General features: G+C 53.6%; 3 protein-coding genes and 1 non-coding gene across 4 annotated transcripts; 2 read left to right on the top strand and 2 right to left on the bottom strand.

Moving 5' to 3' along the window:
- Window positions 1–287: 287 nt before the first annotated feature.
- On the top strand, window positions 288–7,450 carry LOC138818769 (aminopeptidase NAALADL1-like). Its single transcript, XM_070009860.1, has 18 exons — window positions 288–472; window positions 561–733; window positions 804–925; window positions 1,067–1,189; window positions 1,884–2,167; window positions 2,245–2,349; window positions 3,284–3,369; window positions 3,488–3,607; window positions 4,419–4,504; window positions 4,599–4,662; window positions 4,748–4,815; window positions 4,900–4,991; window positions 5,072–5,162; window positions 6,106–6,187; window positions 6,274–6,447; window positions 6,523–6,610; window positions 6,936–7,028; window positions 7,264–7,450. The coding sequence occupies exons 1-18, from the start codon at window positions 288–290 to the stop codon at window positions 7,448–7,450; spliced, it is 2,223 nt and encodes a 740-aa protein (XP_069865961.1).
- On the bottom strand, window positions 3,661–13,034 carry LOC138818772 (SAC3 domain-containing protein 1-like). The gene is made up of 3 exons (XM_070009864.1): window positions 12,643–13,034; window positions 11,823–12,403; window positions 3,661–8,288 (listed from the first exon to the last, which is right to left on the bottom strand). Exons 1-3 carry the CDS (start codon window positions 12,717–12,719, stop codon window positions 7,789–7,791), a joined length of 1,158 nt encoding a protein of 385 aa, XP_069865965.1. The 5' UTR covers window positions 12,720–13,034; the 3' UTR covers window positions 3,661–7,788.
- An 846-nt stretch (window positions 13,035–13,880) lies between these two features.
- Window positions 13,881–24,085, bottom strand: LOC138818754 (sorting nexin-15). The gene is made up of 8 exons (XM_070009842.1): window positions 23,864–24,085; window positions 21,325–21,360; window positions 21,000–21,120; window positions 19,363–19,478; window positions 19,113–19,260; window positions 18,426–18,569; window positions 15,314–15,571; window positions 13,881–14,426 (listed from the first exon to the last, which is right to left on the bottom strand). Exons 1-8 carry the CDS (start codon window positions 23,960–23,962, stop codon window positions 14,332–14,334), a joined length of 1,017 nt encoding a protein of 338 aa, XP_069865943.1. The 5' UTR covers window positions 23,963–24,085; the 3' UTR covers window positions 13,881–14,331.
- On the top strand, window positions 19,679–19,785 carry LOC138818832 (U6 spliceosomal RNA). Its single transcript, XR_011369223.1, has one exon. It is a non-coding gene; the product is annotated as a U6 spliceosomal RNA (small nuclear RNA).
- Window positions 24,086–25,585: the final 1,500 nt, after the last annotated feature.

The raw sequence follows: 25,585 nt of genomic DNA, 5'->3' as shown, positions 1-25,585 counted from the left end.
AGTCCCAAGCTTGGTGTGGCCTCTCTTTGATGGGGAGGCCGTGGCTGAGATCCTTCCCTTCCTGGGCCTGGATGTCCCCATTGTGCTGGTGCCTCAGAAATCCCTTTCAAGTGATTGGTGCAGAATATGGTTCGTGTGACAATTGCTGGCACTGTGGGATGTCCCCCTCACTTTTCGGCTGTTGGGGCAAAAGGGCAACCCCTTACCTGCTGGGTAATGGTTAACTAAGCTAACACCCCTTCTTTAAGAGGCCTAACTAGAGGCACCCAGCTGGCCAAGTCTCCAGGATGCACTGGGCGAAGGTAGTAGGGTCGGCAGTGGGGGCTGCTGCCATCTTGGGACTAGGGATCATCCTGGGCCACTTTGCCATCCCCAAAGCCGCTGACCCACCAGACCCCCAGGACCTGGACCAGGAGATCCTTCAAACTGTCCTTGCACAGCTGGATGCCAGCAAGATCCGGGAGAACCTTCGGTGAGAGAGGCAGCTGTGCCCCCTCCCCCTGTGGGCTAGAGGCCCCTCCCTCACCCTCGCCCTGCTCCTCTTCCTCCCTGCCCTGCAGAGAACTCTCCAAGGAGCCGCACCTGGCCTCCAGTCCCCGAGACGAGGCCCTTGTGGAGTTCATTCTGCAGCGCTGGAAGGATCAGCTCTCCGGCCTTGATTCAGCTGTGACTTCCACTTATGAGGTGCTACTGTCCTTCCCCAACCAGGAGCAGCCCAACCTTGTGGAACTTGGTGAGGTCCTGCTCGGGCTGGGAAGGTGGGGGTGGTGAGGGGAGCTGCTGACTCCGGGGTCCCTCCACAGTGGACTCCAATGAGACCGTCCTCCACTCCTTCCAACCCAGTGAGGAGAACGTGACCGGGGAGCAAGCAGGACCTAACGTGGTGCAACCCTATGCAGCCTATGCTCCTCCTGGAACCCCAAAGGTGGGGCTAGGCCCCCATCCCCATGCTGCCAGAGCTCAGCTCCCCTATTTCAGCCCAGCTTTCTTCCCTCCAGCCTTCCTGTCCCTCCTCCACCTGCCCTTGGTTAAACCCAGCCCCAGGAATCCCTCCTCTTGGCACTAGGGCCTCCTCGTCTATGCCAACCAAGGCACAGAAGAGGACTTCAAGGAGCTGCAGGCACGAGGCATCACACTCCAAGGCACCATCGCCCTGACACGCTATGGGGGCGCTGGGCGTGGGGCCAAGGTGAGCGGGAAGGGCATCTATGGACAGACATACACGCAGGGAGGGGAAGGAAGACACCGAGTGCTTGGGGAGCCAAGCTCCAGGCTTGGGGCAGGTGAGGCGAGCCATATTGAGACTTTAAACCTGAACTCCTGGGGCAGCGCTGAAGCAGACAAGCAACAAACCAAACCAGATTCCTCACCTGACACTGTTCAGTGTTGTAAGGAGCACTGCCATAAATGCTTCGCATAAACCTCTCCTTGCCCAAGGGAAGATGGAGTCCCAGCTTTTACTCAGGGAAGGAAGGAAGGAAGGAAGAAAGGAAGGAAGGAAGGAAGGAAGGAAGGGAGGGAGGGAGGGAGGGAGAGGGAGGGAGTGAAGGAGGTCGGAATTAAAAATATAGGGAGAGAGGAAGGAGAAAAGGAAGGGGAGGAAGGAAGGAGGGAGGGAGGGGGAAGGAAAATGGTAGGGAGAGAGGAAGGAAGGGAGGAAGAAGAAAAGGAAGGGGGAAGGAAGGAGGGAGGAAGGGGAGGAGGAAGGGAGAGAGAGAGGAAGGAAAGGGAGAGAGGGAGGAAGGAAAGGGAGAGAGGAAGGGAGGAAAAACAGGAAGGGGAGGAAGGAAAGAGGGAGGGAGAGAGGGAAGGGAGAAGGGAAGGAAAGAGGAAAGGAGGAAGGGAAGGTGGGAAGGAGGGCACTCACCGCTTCTCTGCTGCAGGCAGAGAATGCAGCCAAACACGGTGTGGTTGGGGTGCTGGTGTACACGGACCCTGCCGACATCAACGATGGGAAGAGCTTGCCCAGTGAGACCTTCCCTAACTCCTGGGGCCTACCTCCCTCTGGTGTGGAACGAGGCTCCTACTACAAATATTTTGGGGACCCTCTGACTCCGTACCTACCAGCCCATCCTGCTTCTTTCCGCCTGGATCCTAACAACACCTCTGGATTTCCCCCAATTCCTGCCCAGCCCATTGGCTTCCAAGATGCGAAAGAGCTGCTCTGGTGAGCCTGTGCCCGTGGGGCCCTGCCCATGGGGCCGCCCAGCCGCGTGCACTGAGGGACTGCTCTCTCCTCCCCAGTAACCTCAGTGGACCCTCGGCTCCAGGCTCCTGGCAGGGGGCGCTGGGCTGTGACTACAAACTGGGGCCTGGCTTCTCCACAAATGGAGGCCTCCCAGCAGGCAGGTGAGTGCGGTGGGGTGGGGTAAAAGGGGATGGGGTGGGGAGTGGGCTATTCAGTTTAAAAAAATGCTGGTGCTGGGGCTTAAACTCAAGGTTTTATGTTCTTGTTTAGCTTTTTCTCTTGAGGCTGGCGCTCTACCACGTAAGCCATACCTCCACTTCCATTCATGTCTTATTTTCCAATCTTTCCTCCCCTACCCTCCGCCCCCCCAGTCCTGGAGTTCACAGACTGGGTTCTATCCCTGAGCCTCTCTGTGCTCAAGGTTAGAGCTCTACCAATTGAGCCACAGTGCCACTTCCAGCTTTTTCTGTGTATGTGGTGCTGAGGATCAAACCCAGGGCTTCATGCATGCTAGGCAAGCACTCTACCACTGAGCCACATTCCCAGCCCCCTACCTACCTTTTTTGTCTTCCCACCCCAAAGCCTAGCCTTATCTCTTTCTCTCTTCCAGCCCTTCCTTGGTCCCCAAAATATGTGTCCTGTTTAGGGGAAGCTGGGAATTCCCTGCCCCTCTCACACTGTGGCCACATCTTACATTGAACTTGCCAAGATGGCTTCCACATCAGGGCCTCAACCACTCCTGGCTGGTGTCAGCCTCCCTGCCTGTAGCCTCCTTGGCCCCAAGGGCTCTGCCCTCTCCCAAGGCCTTGTTCACTTGCTTGTGCTCTATTGCTCAGAAGGGGGAGTTCCCCCTCACCCTGTTTGGTCCTGTCTGTCTCACTGGGCAGAGGCTAGTAAGACTAGGGTACATGCATGTGCACAAAATACCTGATATATACTTAGTGAATGGGCAAAAGAGAGGACTCCCGTCCCAAGGGCTGGGCCTGGACCTTCTCTGTGACTTGACCCCTTCCCTCCCTGGACCTCAGCTTGTCCTGCTGAGTAGGGAGACACTGAACAGGGCCAAGACTATTGTTCCTCCCATCACCTCCTCAGCATGGTGAAACTGAGTGTCCACAATCGCCTGGTGCTGAGGAATTCCTCCAACGTCCTAGGGATCATCCGTGGGGCCGTGGAGCCTGGTGAGCCCCCATGTGCAAGTCTGGAGCCCATCCGTGCCCCGAGCCATCACCCAGCCCCCTGCGGCCCACCCACCCCCTACTTCCCTCCTCTCTGGGCTCTGACTCTTCTTCCTGCCAGACCGCTACGTCATCTATGGAAACCATCGGGACAGCTGGATCCATGGTGCTGTGGACCCCAGCAGTGGCACCGCTGTCCTCCTGGAGATCACTCGCGTTTTGGGGACACTACTGAAGAAGGGTGAGCTGCCCCTTCTCTAGTGCAAAGACTCAGCCCACTCCTTTTTCCCCCATTCTTATTCTGTGTGTGTGTGTGTGTGTGTGTGTGTGTGTGTGTGTGTGTGTATACACTCTTCTGGTACTTGAACTCAGAGCATGGTCACTGTCTCTGAGTTGTTTTGCTCAAGGCTGGTGCTCTACCACTTGTCATACTTCCACTTCTGGCTTTTGGGGTGATAAATTGGAGGTAAGAATCTCACAGACTTTCCTGCTGTGGCTGGCTTCCAACTATGATCCTCAGATCTCAGTCTCCTGAGTAGCTAGGAACTTTGGGCCTGGGTGTGTCCCTGATCTCTTCAGCTCAAGACCAGTGCTCTATTACTTGAGCCACAGAGCCACTTTCGGTTTTCTGGTAGTTCATTGCAGATGAGTCTCACAGACTTTCCAGCCCAGGTTGGCTTTGAACCATGATCCTCCTGAGTAGCTAGGATTACAGGCGTGAGCCACCGGTGCCTGGCTTTTTAAAATTTTTATTTTTTATAATCATGTCTATGGAAAGGAAGCTGGCATCTGGAGGAAGTGACCACTGTGGGGGTGGGGTGGGGTCTGGTGTTGGGGTGGGGGTGGGGTCTGGTGTTGGGGTGGGGGTGGGGTCTGGTGTTGGGGTGGGGGTGGGGTGGGGTCTGGTGTTGGGGTGGGGTGGGGTCTGGTGTTGGGGTGGGCTGTCTCAGAGAACAAAACCTCCTGGAAGGCCTGGCGAAGGCTGCCCTCCTCCCCATGTCCCTAACCTTTCTGGGTATCCCACCTTCCAACCCTTCCCGGCCCCCCACCAGGCACCTGGCGGCCCCGCAGGTCCATCATATTTGCCAGTTGGGGGGCAGAGGAGTTTGGGCTCATTGGCTCCACAGAATTTACCGAGGTAAGCAAGTCCCACAGGCCAGGGCAGGAACAGGGCTCTGGGGTGGGGCTGGCCGGGTCTGAGGTCACCCCACCCCACACTCCACACCCCGCAGGAGTTCTTCAGCAAGCTACAGGAGCGGGCGGTGGCCTACCTCAACGTGGACATCTCCGTGTTTGGTAGGGGGCAGGCGCCAGGAGGGAGGTGGGGGAAGAAAGGGGGCAGGATCCAGGTGCAAGCAGTCCTCCCCTGCTCCCCCCACAGCCAACGCCACCCTCCGGGCGCAGGGGACGCCCCCGGTACAGAGTGTCATCTTCTCTGCAGCCAAAGAGGTACAGGAGGGGGGGCTGGGAGGAGACCTAGAAGCCTGGGTCTGGAGAGTGGGCAGTCCTAGACTCCATGTCCCTGCGCCATAGATTGGTGCACCAGGTCCCAGTGGGCTCAGTATCTATGACAACTGGATCCGGTACTCCAACCGCAGCAGTCCCGTGTATGGCCTGATCCCCAGGTGAGCCAGGGACTGGACCGGAGCCTGGTGCTGGTGGGCCTGCTCAGCAGCCTCTAGCATCGCCCTCTTCCTGTCCGCAGCATGGGCACTCTGGGTGCCGGCAGTGACTATGCACCCTTCATTCACTTCCTTGGCATCTCCTCCATGGACCTGGCCTACACCTACGACAAGGTAAGCAGGCACCCCGATCTGCCCTAACCGCCCTTCCCCTAGAGTGCTCCGCCAGCTTCAACATCCTGCCATGTGCTCTAGTACAGACTGGATCTGGTTCTTTTGCTTGGTAGCTGTGCAGCCTGGGGCAAGTTTACCTTCTCTGTGTATCTATTTATTACCTCATGACAAATACTGCTGATTATAAGATGTAGATCAGGTTTTGCACTATTTAAGGCAAACCTCACTGCCAATCAATTGTAGATGATACTGACTGAAAGAGGTACGGAGATCTTGATATGTAGGGTGGGTGGTTTGTTTCAGCATAAAGAATGCAAGTAGACCAGGGCTGTGGAATGCACAGCCTGCCCTCCCTGATTGGTACCCAAACACCTTCTGCTTGTACAGGAGGAGCTGAGATTGGAGGCCTTTATCGGCCTCCAAAGCCTCATGCTGCTCCTTTCTGTGAAACTGGAAATTAGCACTGGCCTAGCTCTTCTCTTATGCTGGTCAGGCAAGTAAGTCCTTCTGAGCCTCGGGTTTCTCCTCAGGAGGCTGCCATCTGAGGATCAAGGTTCAAAGCCAAGGTGGGCAGGGAAGTCTGTGAGATTATGTCCCATTAACCAGAAAAAAATCTGGAAATGGAACTGTGGCTCAAGTAGTAGAGCACCAGCCTTGAGTGAAAAAACACCTAGATCTTGAGTTTAAGCCCCAGTACACACACACACACACACACACACACACACACACACACACACACACACACACACACACACACACACACACACACACAAACACACACAAGAAAGAACAAGAAAAGAGAAAGAAGAAATTTTACACATGATCTTACTCAAAGGCCAAGAAGTGATATAAACTGAAAATCCTAGAATCTACCTCACGAGAAAATGCCTACACAGAGTGGTTCACTGCAGCTGCACCCATTTCCCATGCCCTGTTCCCCTAGAGCAAGACCTCAGCCCGCATCTACCCCACCTACCACACGGCCTTCGACACGTTTGAGTATGTAGAGAAGTTTGTGGATCCCGGTGAGAAGAGGGACAAGGGGCATCCTGAGATGGGCTGAGGGAGGATGGGCTGCAGACCCAGCCCTGGCCTTGTCATTTTCCTGCAGGCTTCAGCAGCCACCAAGCTGTGGCGCGGACAGCGGGGAGCGTGCTTCTCCGGCTCAGTGACAGCTTCTTCCTGCCACTCAACGTCAGTGACTACAGCGAGACTCTCCGCAGCTTCCTGCAGGCGGCCCAGGACCACCTGGGGACCCAGTTGCAGCAGCACAACATCAATCTGGGTACTGATTCCTCCTGACACAGGGCCTGGGGAGCCCTGAACCCCCAGGACTAAGCCACCGGCTGTTTCCTCACAGGGCCTCTGGTGACGGCAGTGGAGAAGTTTGAGAAAGCAGCCGCAGACTTGATCCAACACATAACAACGCTTCAGAGCAGCAGCCCAGAGTGAGCAAGGGCAGTGGGCGACCATGAGGACCTGCGGGCAAGATGTCAGGCTGGCTGGGTGCCCATGCCTCACGCCTGTAATCCTAGCTACTCAGGAGGCTGAGAGCTGAGGATGGAGGTTCAAAGCCAGTCCGGGCTTATCTCCAGAAAACTAGAAGTGGCACTGTGGCTCAAGTGGTAGAGCGCTAGCGTTGAACTGAAGAGCACAGGGACAGTGCCCAGACCTAGAATTCCAGCCTCATGACCGCCCCCCATAAAAACAAACAGATGTCAGGCTGGCGGCAGGCTTCTGGCTGCAGGCTTCTGCAGGTCTTGTTTCCTCTAGCTCTCTGCAGGTCCGGACAGTCAATGACCAGCTGATGCTCTTGGAAAGGGCCTTCCTGAACCCCCGGGCATTCCCAGAGGAGCAGTACTACAGGTGAGCCAGATCCCAAGTCCTGGGAGGTGCCAAGGTGGGGCAGCGTAATGGCCACCTACTGGGAAGCGTAGAGCAACTCATGTCCCAGAGACAGGAACATAGTGACCCCCATTGCCATAAGCTTCCATTTTACAGATGGAGGGGCGGGGTGGGGGGCTTTAGTGCCTGTTTATAGCAGCTGAATGAGGTCCAGGCTCAGTCCCTCACTAACCTTCATCCTATGCCTTCTTGTCAGTCACGTGCTCTGGGCGCCCCGCACCAGCTCGGTGGCCACATTCCCAGGCCTGGCCAATGCCTGCGCCAGGGCCGAGGGTACAAGCCCCGGATCTGAAGCGTGGGCTGAGGTGCAGAGGCAGCTCAGTGTTGTGGTGATGGCTCTGGAGGGGGCAGCGGCCACCCTGAGGCCCGTGGCTGATCTCTGATACCAGCTGTGTCTGCAATGCTTCCTTCATCTTCCGCCTCTCACCTGGTTTCCTGGAGTGGAGGCCCGGAGTCACGCAAGCAGGGGATCCTCTGAAGCACCTGAGCAGAAGCTGCCAATCAGACACCTGAAGACGGGGCAGTCTTTCTCTCTCTCTCTCTCTCTGTCTCTCTCTCGCCACTTCTTGGGAATCGAAGTCACACTGAGGACAGGCCCTGTGCATTCAGTCTTTCCTCACATCCCCAAATAAAGGAAGTCTAGCAACCTTATAAAAACAGTTCCTTTTATTACGTGGGAATAACAAGGAAACAGGAAGGCTGTGAGAGACTGCACGGCCTCTCACGTGGGGGGCCCGGGTCTGTGCACACCCTCCTCCTCCTCTGCCATGACCACATCCTCCAGGGGGCGTCCTCTGAGCTTGCTCTCCACTAACACCTGGCAGGTACCGGCCGGAGGCAGCCCTTCCTCAGCATAGCGGCCTCTCAGGAACACAACTCTTTCTTCTCCGTCTAAGGGCAGTCCATGGGCCTGGCACAGGTCCCGGGCTTCGTGAGCACCATCCAAGGCCAGCAGGTGGACCATGAAGTCCAGTGGCAATGCCTGCCCTTTGGGGGTGCTTAAGGCGCGAGCGAAGCGGGCCAGGGCTTCTCGGCGGGCGCGGCCCACGTGGCCCTGCACCGCGCAGCTCTGCAGGTAGGGCAGAGTTCGCAGCAGGCGAAACAGGCGGGCGGCGTTGCCCTCGCGGAAGGCAGCGTCAACTGCCAGGGCCCTGCGCAGGGGCGCGCAGGCGCGCAGGGAGGCGGGCAGCTGCAGAACCTCACGCAGAGCCTCCGTGGAACCTGCAGGGGTAGAAAGGCGGGATGAGGATGCCCGCTCCTTCTCGGGGTCGGCCCCGCTTCCCATCCATCATCCTGGGTTCCGCCCACTCCCACTTCCAGTCTCAGCTAGTCCCACCCCCTCTGACTTTCAGTCAAGCTCATCTCCTGACCTTGGTCACCTGCCCACTCAGGTAACCTGCCTGACCCACTCACAGCCATGCCTCTCTCCAAGACAGATCTGATCATCAGGCAAATCCCTCATCCACAGCTTGGTCAGGTGCCACAAGATCTCAACTCCCTCTGTCTAGGTCTTGTAACAGGGAAGACGTGGGCAGTGGTTTCTGAGGGGTACACAGACCCAGATAGTTTAGTGACTGCCTAGAGCTTGGGTTTCCCACTGTCCTGGCTGCCCCACACCTGTTTAGAGGGATGACTTTGCCTCCCTGTCCCCATCACATGGGAAGTGACTCTGAGGTGACTCCGTCCCTAATTCCCTTCCAGGAAATCACGATACTGGAGCCTTTGGACATTTTTAAGAACGGAGGCTTCTGACTCATTCAGTTGTGAAGTCAACAGCATTTTATTATAATTAAATAGGATTTACTAAAATGTATCATTCAGGGCTGGGAAGGTGGCTCAGTGGTAGAGCGCTTGCCTTGCGCTGAAGAGCTGAGGGACAGCGCCCAGGCCCAGAGTTCAGGCCCCACAACTGGACCCCCAAAAAATAAATAAAAAATAAAATGTATCATTCAAAGAAAGGTGCTAGAAAGGTGCTCAAGTCTTGAAAGTGTTTTTTTTTCCTTTTTCCTAGAGATTGATTCTAGACCCTAGAGCATGCTAGGCAAGCACTCTACACACTGAGCTATGCTCTCAGCCCTTTTGTTCACATTACTCTTTCTTTCATTCTTTTTCTCTTTTTTGTTGGTCCTGGGGCTTGAACTCTGGGTCTGGGTCTGTCCCTGAGCTCTTCAGCACAAGGTGAGTGCCCCACCACTTGAACCACAGCCAGGTCTGTTTTCTGGTGGTTAACTGGAGATGAATCTCATAGACTTTCCTGCCCAGGCTGGCTTTGAACCTCGATCTTCAGATCCCAGCCTCCTGAGTAGTTAGGAGTACAGGCATGAGCCACTGGCGCCCGGCTTTTCCCTTTTCTTTTTGCCAGTCCTAGGTCTTGAACTCAGGGCATGGGCACTGTCCCTGAGCTTCTTTTGCTCAAGGCTAGCACTCTACCACTTGAGTAACAGTGCCACTTTCAACTTTTTCTGTGTATGTGGTACTGAGGAATCGAACTCAGGGCTTCATGCATGCTAGACAAACACTCTACTGCTATGCCATATTCCCAGCCTGAGCTTCTTTTTTTAAATTGTATTTTTTGTTGTTGTCTTAATTTCTTTCTTTTTCTTTTCTTTTTTTGTTTTTGTTGTCGGTCATGGGGCTTGAACTCTGGGCCTGGGTGCTGTCCCTCAGTTCTTCAGCTGTTGACTAGCACTCTACCACTTGAGCCTCAGCCCCACTTCCGGCTTTTTCTGCTTATGTGGTGCTGAGGAATTGAACCCAGGGTCTCATGCATGCAAGGCAAGCACTCTACCACTGAGCCACCTTCCCAGCCCTTGTTTGTTTTTTTCTTTAACTGTATTTTTTTTTGTCTTTTCTTTTTTTGGTACTGGGGATTGAACCCAAATGTTGCACTTGCTAGGCAAGCGCTTTGCCACTGAGCTACATCCCGGCCCTTTTCTTTTCTTTTTGGTACTAGCGATCAAACCCAGGACATTGTACTTGCTAGGCAAGCACCTTGCCAACTGAGCTACAGCCCAACCCAAAAGACTGAAAGTATGGTTCAAGTGGTCCAACACCTGCCCTAGCAAGTAGAAGACTCTGAGTTCTGATTTTTATTTTTATTTTTTGTCGGTTGTAGGGCTTGAACTCTGGGCCTGGGTGCTGTCCCTGAGCTCTTCAGCTCAAGGCTAGCACTCTACCACTTGAGCCACAGCCCTACTTCTAGCCTTTTTCTGTGTATTTGGTACTGAGAAACTGAACCCGGAATTTCATGTATGCTAGGCAAGCACTCTATCACTAGGCCACATTCCCAGCTGCTGATTTTGTTTAAAACTGTGTTGAGCCATAGGACCACTCTGGCTTTTTCTGTGTATGTGGTACTGAGGAATGAAGCCCAGGGCTTCACGCATGCTAGGTAAGCGCTCTACCACTGGACCATCTTCCCAGCCCTCTTTTTTTACTTTTACTATTGAGAAAATGGAGCCCAGAAATGGGAAGGGAAGTTGGTCTGTGAAATGAGATGTGAGCTGTGGCTCAGGCCTGAAATCCAAGCTACTCAGAGGTTGAGATCTGAGTTTGAAATCAGCCCAGGCAGATAAATCCAAAAGACTCTATCTCCAATTAATTTTTCCATCAAAAATGCTGAAAATGGAGTTGTGGTTCCAGTGGTTGAGTGAAAAAGTGAAGAAAGCATGGTCCAGAAGCCCTGGATGCTGTCCCTGAGCTCTTTTCTTCGAGGTTACTGCTAGCCACTTTTTTTTTTTTTTTTTTTGTCGGTCGTGGGGCTTGAACTCTGGGTCTGGGCGCTGTCCCTCAGCTCTTCAGCTCGCCTTGAGCGCTCTACCACTTGAGCTACAGCGCCACTTCCAGTTTTCTGGTGGTTTATTGGAGATAGGAGTCTCACAGTCTCTCCTGCCCGGGCTGGCTTTGAACCGTGATCCTCAGATCTCAGCCTCCAGAGTAGTTAGGAAGGATTACAGGCGTGAGCCACCAGCGCCCGGCTTGCTAGCCACTTCAGTTATGGCTTTTGGGTGTTGCACTGAAGATAAGATTTTTCTTTTTTATTTGGTGGGTAATGGGGCCTGAATTCTGGGCCTGGGCCACCCTCAGCTCTTCAGCTCAAGGCTAGTGCTCTACCACTTGAGCTATGGAGCCATTTCTGACTTTTTCTGCTTATGTGGTGCTGAGGAATCGAACCCAGGGCCTCAGGCATGCCAGGCAAGCACTCTACCACTAAGCCACCTTTCCAGTCTAAAATAAGATTTTTCTGCCGGGGCTGGATTTGAACCTTGATCATCAGATCTCAGCCTCCTGAGTAGTTAGGATTACAGGTGTGGGCCACCGGTGCGGGCTTTACACTTTTTTTTTTTTGGGTCCGGTCATGGGGCCTGAACTCTGGGCCTGGGCACTGTCCCTCAGCTCTACAGCTCAAGGCGAGCGCTCTACCACTTGAGCCACAGCACCACTTCCGGCTTTTTTTCTTTTTGCTTATGTGGTGCTGGGGAATCGAACCCAGGGCCTCAGGCATGCAAGGCAAGCGCTCTGCCACTGAGCCACCTTCCCAGCCCATACACTAACTTTTGGGGGAACCTAATGGTGAGCTGAATTTTGTTTCTGGAACGGGGGGCGCATGCGCTTTGCCGCCGAGCCACACCCCCTCCACCCCTCTCCCCCAGCCTGGACCACGGAGACTTCAAAGCTCCTTCCTTTCCCTCCGCTGTCCCCCAGGAGGGTCCCCGCCCCAAGGAGGGCTTTGCGCCGCGGCGACCCCCGACTCACCCAGGTTATAGAGCAGGAAGAGAGCTTGGAAGGCGGCCTGGCGGGGGTGCGTGCCCGCGCCCCGCTCGTAGCAGCGCCGCAGCGACCCGAAGCCCTCCTGCACCTGCGTCTGCAGCAGCACCGGGTCCACGTGTCCGCGCGCCTCCTCCGGCCCGAGCCGCGCCACCACGGCCAGCAGCGTGGCCAGCGCGGCCTCCAGCACCGCCGCGGCCTCGGCGTCGCCCGCGTCCTGCAGGGTCAGGTCCAACCGCACCGCGCGCAAGCGGTCGGCCACGAAGCCCGCCACCTCGGCGCGGGGGGCGTCGGCGCTCCCGGCCACCTCGCCGGCCAGGTAGCGCACGGTGGCCAGCAGCACGGAGGGCGGGCGCAGCTGGCTGGGCGGGGGCCGGGGCTTGCCCGCGGCCGGGCGGCTGTACTCCTTCACGGCGCGCTGCGGATCGGCGCGGGGCGGTTCCCCGCGGCGCCCCGGCGCCACCTCGAAGCGGTGCAGGCGGCGCTCCCTTTCCCGCCGGGCGCGCTCGGCGGCCGGGCACATGTCCTGGCACATGCCCACCCGGGGCTCGCAGTCGAGCATGTGTGGGCTGCGGGGAGAGGGTGGGCGCTCAGCATGGTGAGGACCCCGCGGCCCGGCCGCCGCGGCCTGCCCGCAGCCGCTACCGGCCCCTGCGGCTCAGGGGAGAGGGGCGTGGCGGGCTGGTGAGGGGGCGTGGCGTGGCCGACGGGGGCCGGGCTAGGGGCGTGGCCTGACCGGCCGGGACCCGCCCCCAGGCCGGGCTTCCAGCGTGCCCGCCTCCTGCCCGGACAAGCACTGCCCTCTCACCGGGTCCTGTAGAGCTCCCGAGATGCACTGCGCCGCGGCCGACGTTGGCAGCTGGGCTCCGCGCGCTCAGCCTCCATCCGTGTCTCCGTTAGTGCGCAGCGCTCCGAGGTACGAGTACCCCGTAGGGTCTTGGAGTTGTAGAGTGGCTCACTTCTGTAATCCTAGCTATTCAGGAGGCTGAAATCCGAGGATCACGTTTGGAAACCAGCCTGGGCAGCAAACTCCGTGACGCTTACCTCCAATTAATCAAAACAGTCCAGACGTGGAGCTGTGACTCAAGTGGTAGCGCGCCAGCTTTGGCTGAACAAAGCTAAGAGACAGCACCCAGACCCAGGGCTCAAACCTTAGAACCAGTACAGAAAAACCCAAGCCAAATCGCTGTGGGTCTGGGAAGTCCCATGATGCACCGGTTTGTAGTCCTTCCCGCAGCCAATGGCTGGGCGGCGGGGGCGGGCCAGCACGGGGCCACGCCTTCCCGTTGGGCTTCAGTCCTCAGAGCCTTCACTGTTGGGCTTTGGACTGCTCTGGAGGCTGAGATCTGAGGATCGCGGTTAGAAGCTAGCCAGGGCAGAAAAGTCCAGGAGGCTTCATTATCTCCAAGGGAGAAGTGGAGCCCTCGCTCAAGGGTAGAATGCTAGCCTTGAGCAAAAAGCTCAGGGACATCACCCAGGCCCTTTGTTCAAACCCCTGCTCTGGCAGCAAAAATGAAATAGGAAGTACTGGTGGCTCACGCCTGTAATCCTAGCTACTCTGGAGGTTGAGATCTGAGGATCAAGGTTCCAAGCCAACTCAGGCAGGAAAGTCTGCGAGACTCACCTCCAATAAACCATCAAAAAACAGAAGCGGTGCTGTGGCCCAAGTGGTAGAGCACTCACCTTGAGCTGAAGAGCTGAGGGACAGCGCCCAAGCCCAGAGTTCAATCAAGCCTCACGACCGACAAAAAAAAAAAAAAAGGAAGGAGAAAGGAAAAGAAAAAAAGCAAAGAAGGAAAAGAGAGAAAGAGAAATACGTTTCATTCATCCCTTTGTCAATAAACTGGTTTTTATCAACTTGTCATTTTCGGTTGTTCCAGATTCTTCCCATCTCCTACAGCAGGGGTCAGCACACTTTTCTGTAAAGCCATACAGAAATTTGTGATTTAGGTGGACCCAAGTACACAGCTTGTACTTGATGGTGATGCAAGAACTCAGTTATAGACATTATACGAATGAGCCTAGTTGTGTTTTGACAAATTTTTATTCATAACACTTAAATTTCGTATTATTTTTCACTTGCTACAGAATCTTATTCTTTTGATTCTTTTTTTTATTTTCACCCTTTACAAAACGTAAAAATTGATTCTAGCTCATGAACCTTAACAACAAAAAAAAGGCAGTGGGCCAAATCTGGCTGTAGGCTACAGGTTGCAGACCCCCATTCCAGATGGGTAGAGTAATAGTTTATGCCCAGAGCTGTGGCTGACAACGTGGACATGGAGACAGGCAGAATCAGAAGTGTGTATCTGATTTCAGCGAGGCAGGCTGGAAACTGAGAAGTCATTACTTCTTCATCCTTAGTCCAATTACATACAGAAATGTAATCCCTGGGGTTAAAAGACCAGTAATTTGGGCCAGGCTCTGGGGAGACAAGAGGGAGGCTGGCAGTGCTGGAGCTGGCTCGCCAGGAAGTACCCCTCCCTCAGGGTGGCATCTAGGACAGGTGCCCTTGAAGGATCTCCTCTGCCCGCTTTAGGTATTCGGCAGCCCGCTTCTTCACACCTTCCCGTCGGGCAGGGGATGGGTCACCTGTGGACAAAGATTGGCCTTTGGTCTGGTCCCTTAGTTGGATCCTATTGTTTCCTCCCATTTTACAAATAAGAAAACTAAGGCTTTCACAGGTTAAAATTATTCTTCCAGCCAGGCACTGGTGGCTCACTCCTATAATCCTAGCTACTCAGTAGGCTAGATCTGAGGATCACAGTTCAAAGCCAGCCAGGGCAGGAAAGTCCATGAGACTTTGTCTCCAATAAACCACCAGAAAACCAGAAGTGGCTCTGTGGCTTAAGTGGTAGAGCACTCGCCTTGAGCTGAAGAGCTGAGGGACAGTGCCCAGGCCCCATGACTGGGGAAAAAAAAATTATTATTCCAACTGGGCACTGGTGGCTCATGCCTGTAATCCTAGCTACTCAGGAAGCTGAAATCTGAGGATCCTGGTTCAAAGCTGCCTGGACAGTAAAGTCCATGAGACTCTGATCTCCAATTAACCTCCAGAAAACTGAAAGTAGAGCTGTGGTTCCAAGTGGTTCAAAGTGCTAGCCTTGAGCAGAAAGGCTCAGGGACGTCCTGAGTTCAAGCCCCACAACTGAAGGGAAAAACAAAACAACCAAACAAAAAAAACCCTCTTCCAATCAGTGAGGGACAAATCCCCACTTGTGCCTTTGCTTGGCTTTTTTTGCTGAAGGCTGGCACTCTATCACTTTAGCCACAGCTATACTTTTGGCCTTTTGCCGGTTCTATGACCATTCCTGCACAGGCTGGCTTTGAACCATGATCTTCAGATTTCAGCCTCCTGATTAGCTAGGATTACAGGCTTTTTCTCCCCCTAATCCTTTCATTGCTTTTCTGTTTATCCTTCCCCATTGCATCCTTGAGCAATCCCAAACCTGACCCTTGACCCTCCAGACCCTACTCACTGGGCATTCCCTGAAGCAGGACGTGCACGCCATCTCGGTAGCCCTGGAGGGCCGCAGGGTAGGCACCTGCCTTCTCATCCCGGAGGGCCTGGGTGATGAGCTCCGTGGCCTGGGTCAGATAGGCAGGGGTTGGCCCTTCTTCCTCATCCTCTTCCTCCGCTTGCCCTCCTGGTTCCCAGGGCTCCTGGTCCAGCCTTTTAGACTCTACCTCCATGGCTGCCAGCTCTCCTATGTGAGTGGGGCTAGGGCCTGCGCCTTCTGCAGTTGGACAGAGAGGGCTCACATTGCTTCCTGGCCTTTTGGGTAGGATCAAGTGAGAGAATTTACGCTCAGCAGCTCTTCCTCTCCTAGGACCTGCTCCCCACCCCCAGGCCTCTCCTCCCTCAGGACACCAGCTTGTCTCCAGAAGAAGGAATTAGAGCCTGGACAAACCCAGAAGCCTTAACTTAAAAGATAGCAAACTAGCTATGATCTGTTTGATTAGAGGAGTTCATGTACTTTGTAAAAAGTCTTACCTTCCTAGTTTGTGTGCGTGTGTGTGTGTGTGTGTGTGTGTGTGTGTGTGCGTGCGCGCGCACGCGCAGGTCCCCCACATGCACGAGCACTAGGCCTGGGCTCTGTCCCTTAGCTTTTTCATTCATGGCTGATACTCTTTTCACTTGACTCACAAACCCACTTCTGGCTTTTTTTTTTTTTTTTTCATTTTTCCTCCCAGTCCTGGGGCTTGAATTCAGGGCCTGGGCACTGTCCCTGAGCTTCTTTTGCTCAAGGCTAGCATTCTATCACTTGAGCCACAGTGACACTTCTGTCTTTTTCTGTTTATGTGGTACTGAGGAATCAAACTCAGGAGGCTTCATGCATGCGAGGCAAGCACTCTACCACTAAGCCTCATTCCCAGCCCACTTCTGGCTTTTTGATGGTTGACTGGCGATAAAGAATCTCACAGACTTTCTGCTCCTTCTGGCTTTGAACCCTGATTCCCAGATCTTAGCCTCCTGAGTAATTAGGATTATAAGTGTGAATCACTGCATCTGGTGCTCATGTAGTCTTGTAAAAGTCTTACCTTCAAAATTCTTTCTTTAGGTATACAACATAAGTATAGTTTGTGAAGCCGGAGCTGGTGGCTCACACCTGTAATCCTAGCTACTCAAGAGGCTGAGATTTTAGGATTGCAAAGCTAGCCCGTGCAGGAAATTCCATGAAACTTTGTGTGTGTGTCTGTGTCTGTGTGTGTGTGCACACGTGTGTGTGTTGCGGGGCTTGAACTCAAGTGGTTAACTGGAGATAAGTGTCTCACAGATTTTCCTGCTGGGGCTGGCTTGGAACTCTGATCCTCGGATCTCAGCCTCCTGAGTAGCTAGGATTACAAGCGTGACCTTCCAGTGCTGGGCCTGTGGAAAGTTTTTATGTCCAATGAACTGTGGTTCAAGTGATGGGGCACTAGCCTTGAGCAAAAGAAGCTTAGGGACAGCGCCCGGCCCTGAGTTCAACACCCAGGATAAACAAACAAAAAAGTTTAATTTGTGATCTCTGGGTTAAGGGCAGAACTGCTCTAAAGTCTTAGAATAATCTTAGAATAGATTAAAAGAATCTCAAGGTTTTGTTGAGTGTTTTGGGTTTTTTTGAGAAGCAGTGCTAGGGATGCATGCTGGGCAAGTGTTCTACCACAGACGCACAACGTCAGTCCCCTCTGGGGTTTTAGGTCTTTCCTTTTCAATCAAGGACCCCAAATGTGCAGACGGTTGATGACAGGCACCCTCACACTCAAAAGTAGGGAGAGGGGCCCATTATGTGTCTGGGGTTGGTTTAGAGGTGGTCAGATAGCCTCCCAGCAGCTGGTGATTCTGGTGCAGAGGCTTTGGACAAGAATCCAATTACTCAGGAAGCTGAGATCTGAGGCTTGTGGCTCAAAGCCAGCCCAGCAGGAAAGCCTGTGAGACTCTTACCTCCAATGAACCACCACAAAACCAGAAGTGGAGCTACGGCTCAATGGTAAAGCACCCCTTGAGCAATAAAAGCCAAGTGAGAGGGAGAGGCCCTGGGTTCAAATCCCAGTACCTGCGTGCACACACACACGCGCGCGTGCGCGCACACACACACACACATGCACACACACATAGAGTACATCCTAGAGAAGGAAGAGGTAGGCATTGCTCCATCTCCATCTAAGTGAGGAGTCCTAGGAGACCCCATGGAGAGCCTGGGGGCCTCCTGGGAGAAGGAGGGCCTCCAGCTGGGCCTCCAGACCTCCCCGTACGGCTGAGAGCAGAGTAGTCCATGGAGCTCCTCAGTACTGAGCTCAGGAGCCTGGTGTCCAGTTAAGTGCAGTGTTGGCTCCTGGCCCATAAGAGCTGATAAAAAGGGTGAACTGCCTGCCATGGGTGGCGCAGGGGAGGACGTGAGCACACTGCCACCATAGCACAAGGACGGGGACCTTTTCTTGCAGGGCCACTGAATGTCTTGTGACACTGCCTATGAGAGAGTTTACAGAGCTGCCCACTGAGTACCCTGGGGGAGGGGGGGAGGGTTCAGTGTTATTCCCGCTCAGAGGCTGGGGGACAGCCCTGGGGGCAGCACTCTGTCTGTCCCCACATCCTTCTTTGCCCTCCTACCTGGAGGAGCAGAGAGGGGAGGAAGCAGAGGAAAAGTAGCCAGGTGCAGAGGCGAGCGCCAGGCTCCAGTGGCTCGTGCCTAGCTATTCCGAAGGCTGAGATGTAGCAGGTCACAATTCAAACCCATCCCAGGCAAAAGTTTTAAGAGACTCCATTTCCAAAACAACCAGCAAAAAAAAAAAAAAGCTAGAGGCCTGGCTCAAATGGTGCCAGCTGCATCAGGCTCTACTACTGGTTTAAATGAAAAAACAAAAAAATGCACACAACAGAAATAGGAGGAGAAACAGGATGCTCCTCATAGCTCTGGTATTCAGCTCACCAAGCAGCCGGGCTGTGGCACAGTGGGCCTCTTGCTTCTGATGGTCATGAGAGCAGCCAGCCGGAGGCAGGCAGCAGCCATGCCTGGGTTTACACAGGTGCCCTGCAGATTGGCCGGCAGCCCTGTGCTTCTCTGCAGCTCTCCTGTCCCAGCCCCCGCCCCGTCCACCCTGCCTCCTTACCTTCTTTGGAAAAGGGGTCAAAGAGGGCGAGCTCAGCCTCAGAGAGGGGGCCTCGGGAAGGGGAACCAGACGCCTCTTCTTCATTGCCACAGCTGAAGAGAAGATCAAGGGCCTCCTGGGCAGGACTAGACGGCGGGGGATCCACTGAGGAGAGACCAGGGGGCCCTTGACGCCTGCCCTCACCACTTCCTGGCTTTCAAAAGGGAATCATCCTCTCCCTCAGCCAGCGGCCCAGACAAGCCTGTTAGGGTTTGTACCCCCCCCTTTTTTTTTGGTAGGTCGTGGGGCTTGAACTCTGGGCCTGGGCGCTGCCCCTCAGCTCTTCAGCTCAAGGCTAGCACTCTACCACTTGAACTACAGTGCCACTTCTGGTTTTCTGGTGGTTTATTGGAGTTCAGAGTCTCAGGGACTTTCCTGCTCGGCTGGCTTTGAACCGCAATCCTCAGATCTCAGCCTCCTGAGTAGCTAGGATTATGGGCATGAGCCACCGGCGCCTGGCTTGGTTTGTACCCATTTTACAGATAAGTAAACTGAAGTGCAGACAAGGATGACCTTTCCAACGGCCCTGAGCAGGTGAGCAGTGCAGCGGGGAACATCCCAAGCTGTTTGTTGTGATCACTGAACACAGGCCCCCCTTTCTCTCCCTGGGGCACCCAACCCTGCCTCTCTCCTTCCACCTTGATGTACCTGGAACCTCCAATTCTTCCAGGCCCCTTCTTTCTGCAGGGAGCGGCTGGGGCAGCCGGGGATCATCCAGTGGTGGTGCGGGGATCAGAGGGGTTGGCAGGATGTGTAGGTCCTTGGAAACCTCCAAAGGCCGAGTCACCTCCCCACCCTGCAGCAGGGAAAAGACCAGGCGGGGAGAGTCACAAGTGTCACCTGGTGGGCAGCTGGGCTTCCCAGGTGCAGGGGCGCTAGCAAGAGCAGGTGCACGTACCCGGAAAAACTCCTTGAGTTGGGGGCTGTTGTTGAGAGCAGGGATGTGTACAGTAAAGCGAAGCAAGTCTTCTGCTCCCTTTCTCCGCTCCTCTATCACAGAGGCTTCGAACCGGCCTGCAGCAGCCAGGGCAAAGGAGCAGGAAGAGCAACTGTGAGACAAATTAGTAGCTCCATGGCCCATTTTTCCTGGTTCTACCTGAGAGGCTCTGCACAGCCTGCTGGCTACCTCTCTAGCCTCCCTGGCCCCTCCTGTGTGTATTCATACCAGACGTTTACTGAGCAGCTACTTTGTGCTGACTTAGGAAGATGAGTGAGTGTTCGCTTCGGCAGCACATATACTAAAATTGGAACGATACAGAGAAGATTAGCATGGCCCCTGCGCAAGGATGACACGCAAATTCGTGAAGCGTTCCATATTTTTTTAAATAAAATTAAATTAAAAAAAGATTTTTGCCATTCTGCTTTTATTCACAATATGTACTTCAAGTACTTAGCTTTATGTAATTAGTAATAAGAAATAGGGACTTATACTTTGTCACTAAAATCTTAATGGCTTTTGCAAAATACCATTTTATTTGACATTAAATGACTGAATTTTAAATAGATGTAGTACTTAAAACAAAAAAAAAAAACAAAAAAAAAAAAGAAGATGAGTGAGAAACAAGGCCTCTGCTCCCAAGGATATCATATGACAGATGGGGAGGAAAATAAAATAAAATAAAATGAACCAAAATCGCCAGGTATCAGTGGCTCACTGTAATTCTAACTACTCAAGGGATGAGATCATGGGCTGGGAATGTGGCTTACTGGTAGAGTGTTTGCCTAAGTATGCATGAAGCCCTGGGTTAGGTTCCTCAGTACCATACAAAAAGAAAAAGCTGGAAGTAGTGCTGTGGCTCCAGTGGTAGAGTGCTAGCCTTGAACAAAAGAAGCTAAGAGACAATGCCCAGGCCCTGAGTTCAAGCCACAGGTCTGGCCAAAAAAAAAAAGAGGCTCCTGGTTCAAAGCCAGCCCATTCCAGAATGTCCATGAAACTCCTATCTCCAATTAACCAACAAAAGCCTGAAGTGAGCTGGGCACTGGTGTCTGTAATAATAGCTACTCAGAAGGCTAAGATCTGAGGATGAAGCCAGCTGGGGCAGGCTGGTACTATGGCTGTGGTAGGGTGCCAGCCTTGCATGAAAAACCTAAGGAAGGACTGGGAAGGTGGCTCAGTGGTAGAGGGCTTGCCTTGCATGCATGAGGCCCTGGGTTCCATTCCATAAGCAGAAAAAGCCGGAAGTGGTGCTGTGGCTCAAGAGGTAGAGTGCTAGCCTTGAGCTGAAGAGCTGAGGGACAGCGCCCAGGCCCAGAGTTCAGGCCCCCCGACTGACAAAAAAAAAAAAAAAAAAAAAAAGAAAGAAAGAAAAAGAAAAAGCTAAGGGACAATGCCCAAGTCCTAAAGCCAAGCCAATACCAGCACCAAAAAAAAAGGGGGGGGGGCTAATAAAGTTGGGAATGGGAAAGAGCCCAGGACGTCTGTCAGATGACGCCATCTTGGAGGACAGAGGTCCAGGACTCTTTCCAGCCCTCACCAGCTAAGATCTCCTTTTCCCAACTCTCCCTCCATCTTGGCCTGAGAATTCACTCACTCACCGAACACCTGTGCCCGAGGGAAAGCAGGGAACTCCTCCAGGCGCCGGAAGAGGTTGCGATGTGTGTAGGCCAGGTCGCCATGGAGCTTGCGGAAGTCACTGTACCGCTTCCACACCACCACCTACTATGCGGGGGGAGCCGTGACCAGGGCGGCCTTCCCATGCCCAGTCTGCCCCTCAGAACAGTGAAGAGCCAGGGTACCCCGCCCGCCCAGGGCCAGGAAATAAGGGAGGGAAAGGAGGGGCTCTTCTCAGTTCCCAAGCAACTCCCTTACTGTCTCCAGAGCTGGAATGGGGGGCGACTGCTTCCCAACCAGAAGCCTCACCTCTTTGATGTCTTCTGGGTCCTTTTTTGAGATGAACTGAAAAAGGAAAGGCAAGAACCTGGTGAGATCACAGGGCTGGGAAGGTGGCTCAGTGGTAGAGCGCTTGCCTTGCATGCCTGAGGCCCTGGGTTTGATTCCTCAGCACCACATAAGCAAAAAAAGAAAAAGCCGGAAGTGGTGCTGTGGCTCAAGTGGTAAAGCACTAGCCTTGAGCTGAAGAGCTGAGGGACAGCACCCAGGCCCAGAGTTCAAGCCCCACGACCGGACCCCCCCCAAAAAAAAAAGAACCTGGTGAGATCAGAGCCTGATACCTGACATCCCATCATTCCAGGGACCTCTTAGTTCCCCTCAAAGCCACAGAGCCCTCTGGCATCAAGGTGCCATGACTTTAAGGCTCTGAGTATAACTTAGCAAGTTTTCTGCTAGATACTTCTGTTTATCTACCAAACTGGATGATCAAATGAGGTGCTGGTAGCTCACGCTTGTCAATCCTAGCTACTCAGGAAGTTGAGACCTGAGGATCAAGGCTTAAATCTATATGGGGTAGGAATGTCCATGAGACTTTCCAAAATGGAGCCCAAACACAGAAGAGCATTTGCTGTGTGAGTCCATTCATAGGAAAGTCAAGAACAGACAAAGGGTTGGAGGTGTGGCTTCGTTGATAGAGCCCTGGCCAATCAGCAAAGCCTCAGGTACCAAGTTGGAGTACTGATCTTGCAACAAAACAATAAAAAGAATGGATCAAATTTATGGTGACAGAAGACAACTAATGACTGACAAGACACAAACTTGGGGGATGGAAGTGTATGTTGAGCTGCACAATATATATTACATAAAATCTGATCAAGCTGTGATGTGGTAGAGGAGGTAAAGATGGAATATTTGACTTGGATTGTGTAAAATGGATAACGAAGGATTTTAAGATATAAATGTGTGGGCTGGGAAGGTGGTTCAGCACTAAAGTGCTCACCTAGCATACATGAAGCCCTGGGTTCAATCCCTCAGCACCACATACACAGGAAAAGCTGGAAGTAGTGCTGTGGCTCAAGTGGTAGAGTAAGTTTCCTGAGCAAAAGAAGCTCAGGAACAGTGCCCAGGCCCTGAGTTCAAGCCCCACGACCGGGGAGGGAGGGGGGGATATAAATGTGAGTGTGCTGTGGATAAGACTTCCCTGGTAACTAGCTATTTTAGCTAGTAACTGTAACTCCATAACCCTGTAACTCTGTTACTCTGCTTCTGCCGTTTTCTGAACAACGGAAGCCCTAACCCAGATGAACCATCACCACCCTTTGTTCTATTCCCCTGCTTCCAGCCAGCAAAACCTTGGCGGGAAATTTTAAATTAATGTGCGAATTTCTTGTAACAATCATTGGCTAAAACCAACACCCAGCCTCCTGCTTTCCCCACCCTAGCCCAAAATGCTTAAAAGCCAATGTGGGCTGGCACTCAGGGCCGTTTCCTGGGATCACAACTCCAGGTGAGGTCCTGGCCCGTCAGCACTTTTCACTCAATAAAATCTTTTACATTTTCACTGCGGATTCAGTGGTCTCACTGCCCCTCCCCACTACAGCTGTACATTCATATAAATTATGTCTCAATTTCAAAAAACCGAAGCCGCCTGTGGTTCTTGCCTAGCTAATCCTAATCCCAGCTACTCTGGAGGTTGAGACATGAGGATCTAAATTGGAAGCCAGCCTAGGTAGAAAAGTCTATGAGACTCTAATCTCCAGTAAACTACTCACAAAAGGCTATAAGTGGTGCTGTGGCACAAGTGGTAGAGCGCTAGCCTTGAATACAAAGAGGTTTAGGCACAGCTCGGTGGTAGAGCGCTTGCCTCACATACATGAGGCAGAAAAAGCCAGAAGTGGCGCTGTGGCTCAAGTGGTAGAGCGCTGGCCTTGCTGCAGAGCTGAGGGACAGCGCCCAGGCCCAGAGTTCAAGCCCCACGACCGACAAAAAAAAGTATTGCAAGAGTTTTCACGTACATACGAAACTAAACAAACCAATAAAGCAAAAGTAACCAGAGAATTCATACTGGGTTAAGCTCGTTTTCATGTTCGAGAAATGCACAAACTACGCGGGAAGCTCGGGTCCCGCAGCGCAGCGGCGGGGAGCGCCCCGCGCCCTTTTAAAAAAAAGAAAAGGCTGCCACCGAGGCCCCGCCCACAGCCCCAGGACCACCCTCACGGCCTCCGAGGCCCCGCCCACAGCCCCAGGACCACCCTCACGGCCACCGAGGCCCCGCCCACAGGGCGCCCAGGACCACCCTCACGGCCTCCGAGGCCCCGCCCACAGGGCGCCCAGGACCACCCTCACGGCCTCCGAGGCCCCGCCCACAGGGCGCCCAGGACCACCCTCACGGCCTCCGAGGCCCCGCCCACAAGGCGCCCAGGACCGCCCTCACGCGGGACTCCACTTAAAGGGAAAACGCTTTTCTGTCGTCCAAACAAGGGAGCCGCCCGCCTCACCTACCCTTAAGGTACCACGCGGCCCCCCCAGCTGTTTAAAGCGGAAAGGTCCCCGCTGGGCCCCACCTCACCTGCGCGGTTACTTTGTACTCGGTGTAGCCCTTGGGATGGGTCCTGGGGTCGGAGACCGTGTAGTGCCGCAGGAAGTCATCCTTCGCCTGGCGAGACATGGCCACCGAGCTGGAGCGGCGCTGACCGCCGCCCCCGCCCCTCCGGCTCCGGCCTCCGCCAGCGCCGGCTCGCCCGGGCCTGCGCCCTCCTTCTACCCGCCCACGGAGCCGGGCGCAAGTCGCAGCGCCGCCCTGGCCCCGGCCTGCGGCCAAGGGAGCGTCTGAAAAGTTCCCTACCATGGGGAAAGCGTAAACGCGGGTAATGGGGGAAGGAAGATTGGTCGGGGGAGGTTTAGGCACCTCCTCACTGTGAGGGCAATGGAGCACCCCGTATCTGAGCGTAAGCCCCACAGACTTCCAAACCACTTCTCTTCTTTCATCCATCCACATACTTTTGTTTTTGTCAGTACTAGGGTTTGAACTCAGGTCCTTGCACTTGCTAGGCTAGCTCTCTCATGAGCCACACCTTCAACCCCTATCAAAAAATATGAGCGCTTGCTTTGCATGCATGAGGCCCTGGGTTCGATTCCTCAGCACCACATAAGCAAAAAGAAAAAAGCCGGACGTGGTGCTGTGGCTCGAGTGGTAGAGTGTTAGCCTTGAGCTGAAGAACTGAGGGACAGTGTCCAGGCCCAGAGTTCAGGCCCCATGACCGGACCCCCCCCAAAAAAAAATGTTTTTGTGTTTAATGTAATTTAAATATTCATGTAAGTATATATTTATTTTATTTTATTTTATTTGTGAACATACTGTACAGAAGGGTTACAATTACATGGGCAGGATAATGCGTACATTTCTTACCAAGCATTGCAGCCTCCTCCTTTGTTTACCCTTCACATCCCTTCCCAGCCTCCCCTCTCCCCCCAATCTCATGTAAGTATATATTTAGACATTAATATATACATATATTTATGTAAGTAGCTAGGATTACAGGCGTGAGCCACGGCACCCCAGAGGTAGTGTATGTGGCCTTTTACCAATAAGTATGCATCAAAACCATATTGCTGAAACCTAATATTACATCAAAGCCTAAATGAGGTGCTTGGCACAAAAGGCTTGTACTTGTTATCCTAGCTACTTGGGGGCAGAAATAAGGAGGACAGCTGTTGGAGGCCAGCTGACACAAAAAAGTTCAGGAAACCTGCCTCCCTCTCCCCATCTCAATCAATAAAAAGCTGGGCATGCCAGGAGCTGGTGGCTCACACCTGTAATCCTAGCACCCCAGGAGGCTGAGATCTGAGGATTTTGGTTCAAAGTCAGCTGGGGTAGGAAAGTCCCTGAGACTTTTTTTGGGGGTTGGCCGAGGAGCTTGAACTTGGCCTGGGTGCTATCCCTGAGCTCTTCAGCTCAAGGCTAGAGTTCTACCACTTAAGCTACAACACCACTTCCAGTTTCCTGGTGGTTTACTGGAAATAAGAATTTAACGGACTTTCCTGCCCAGGCTGTCTTTGAACCGTGATCATCAGATCTCAGCCTCCTGAGTAGCTAGGATTATAGGCAAAAGCCACTGGCGCCTGGCTAAAAGGACTGTTGTGTTTTCTTTCTTTCTTTTTTTTGTCGGTCGTGGGGCCTAAACTCTGGGCCTGGGCACTGTCCCTCAGCTTTTCAGCTGTAGACTAGCGCTCTACCACTTGAGCCTCAGCGCCACTTCTGGCTTTTTCTGCTTATGTGGTACTGAGGAAT

The sequence above is a fragment of the Dipodomys merriami genome, unplaced genomic scaffold, assembly GCF_024711535.1.
Source record: "Dipodomys merriami isolate MVZ:Mamm:240054 unplaced genomic scaffold, mDipMer1.0.p SCAF_78, whole genome shotgun sequence".
NCBI classification, from domain to species: domain Eukaryota; kingdom Metazoa; phylum Chordata; class Mammalia; order Rodentia; family Heteromyidae; genus Dipodomys; species Dipodomys merriami.
Note: the sequence above shows the minus strand (reverse complement) of the source record. Positions and strands in the feature narration are given on the sequence as shown.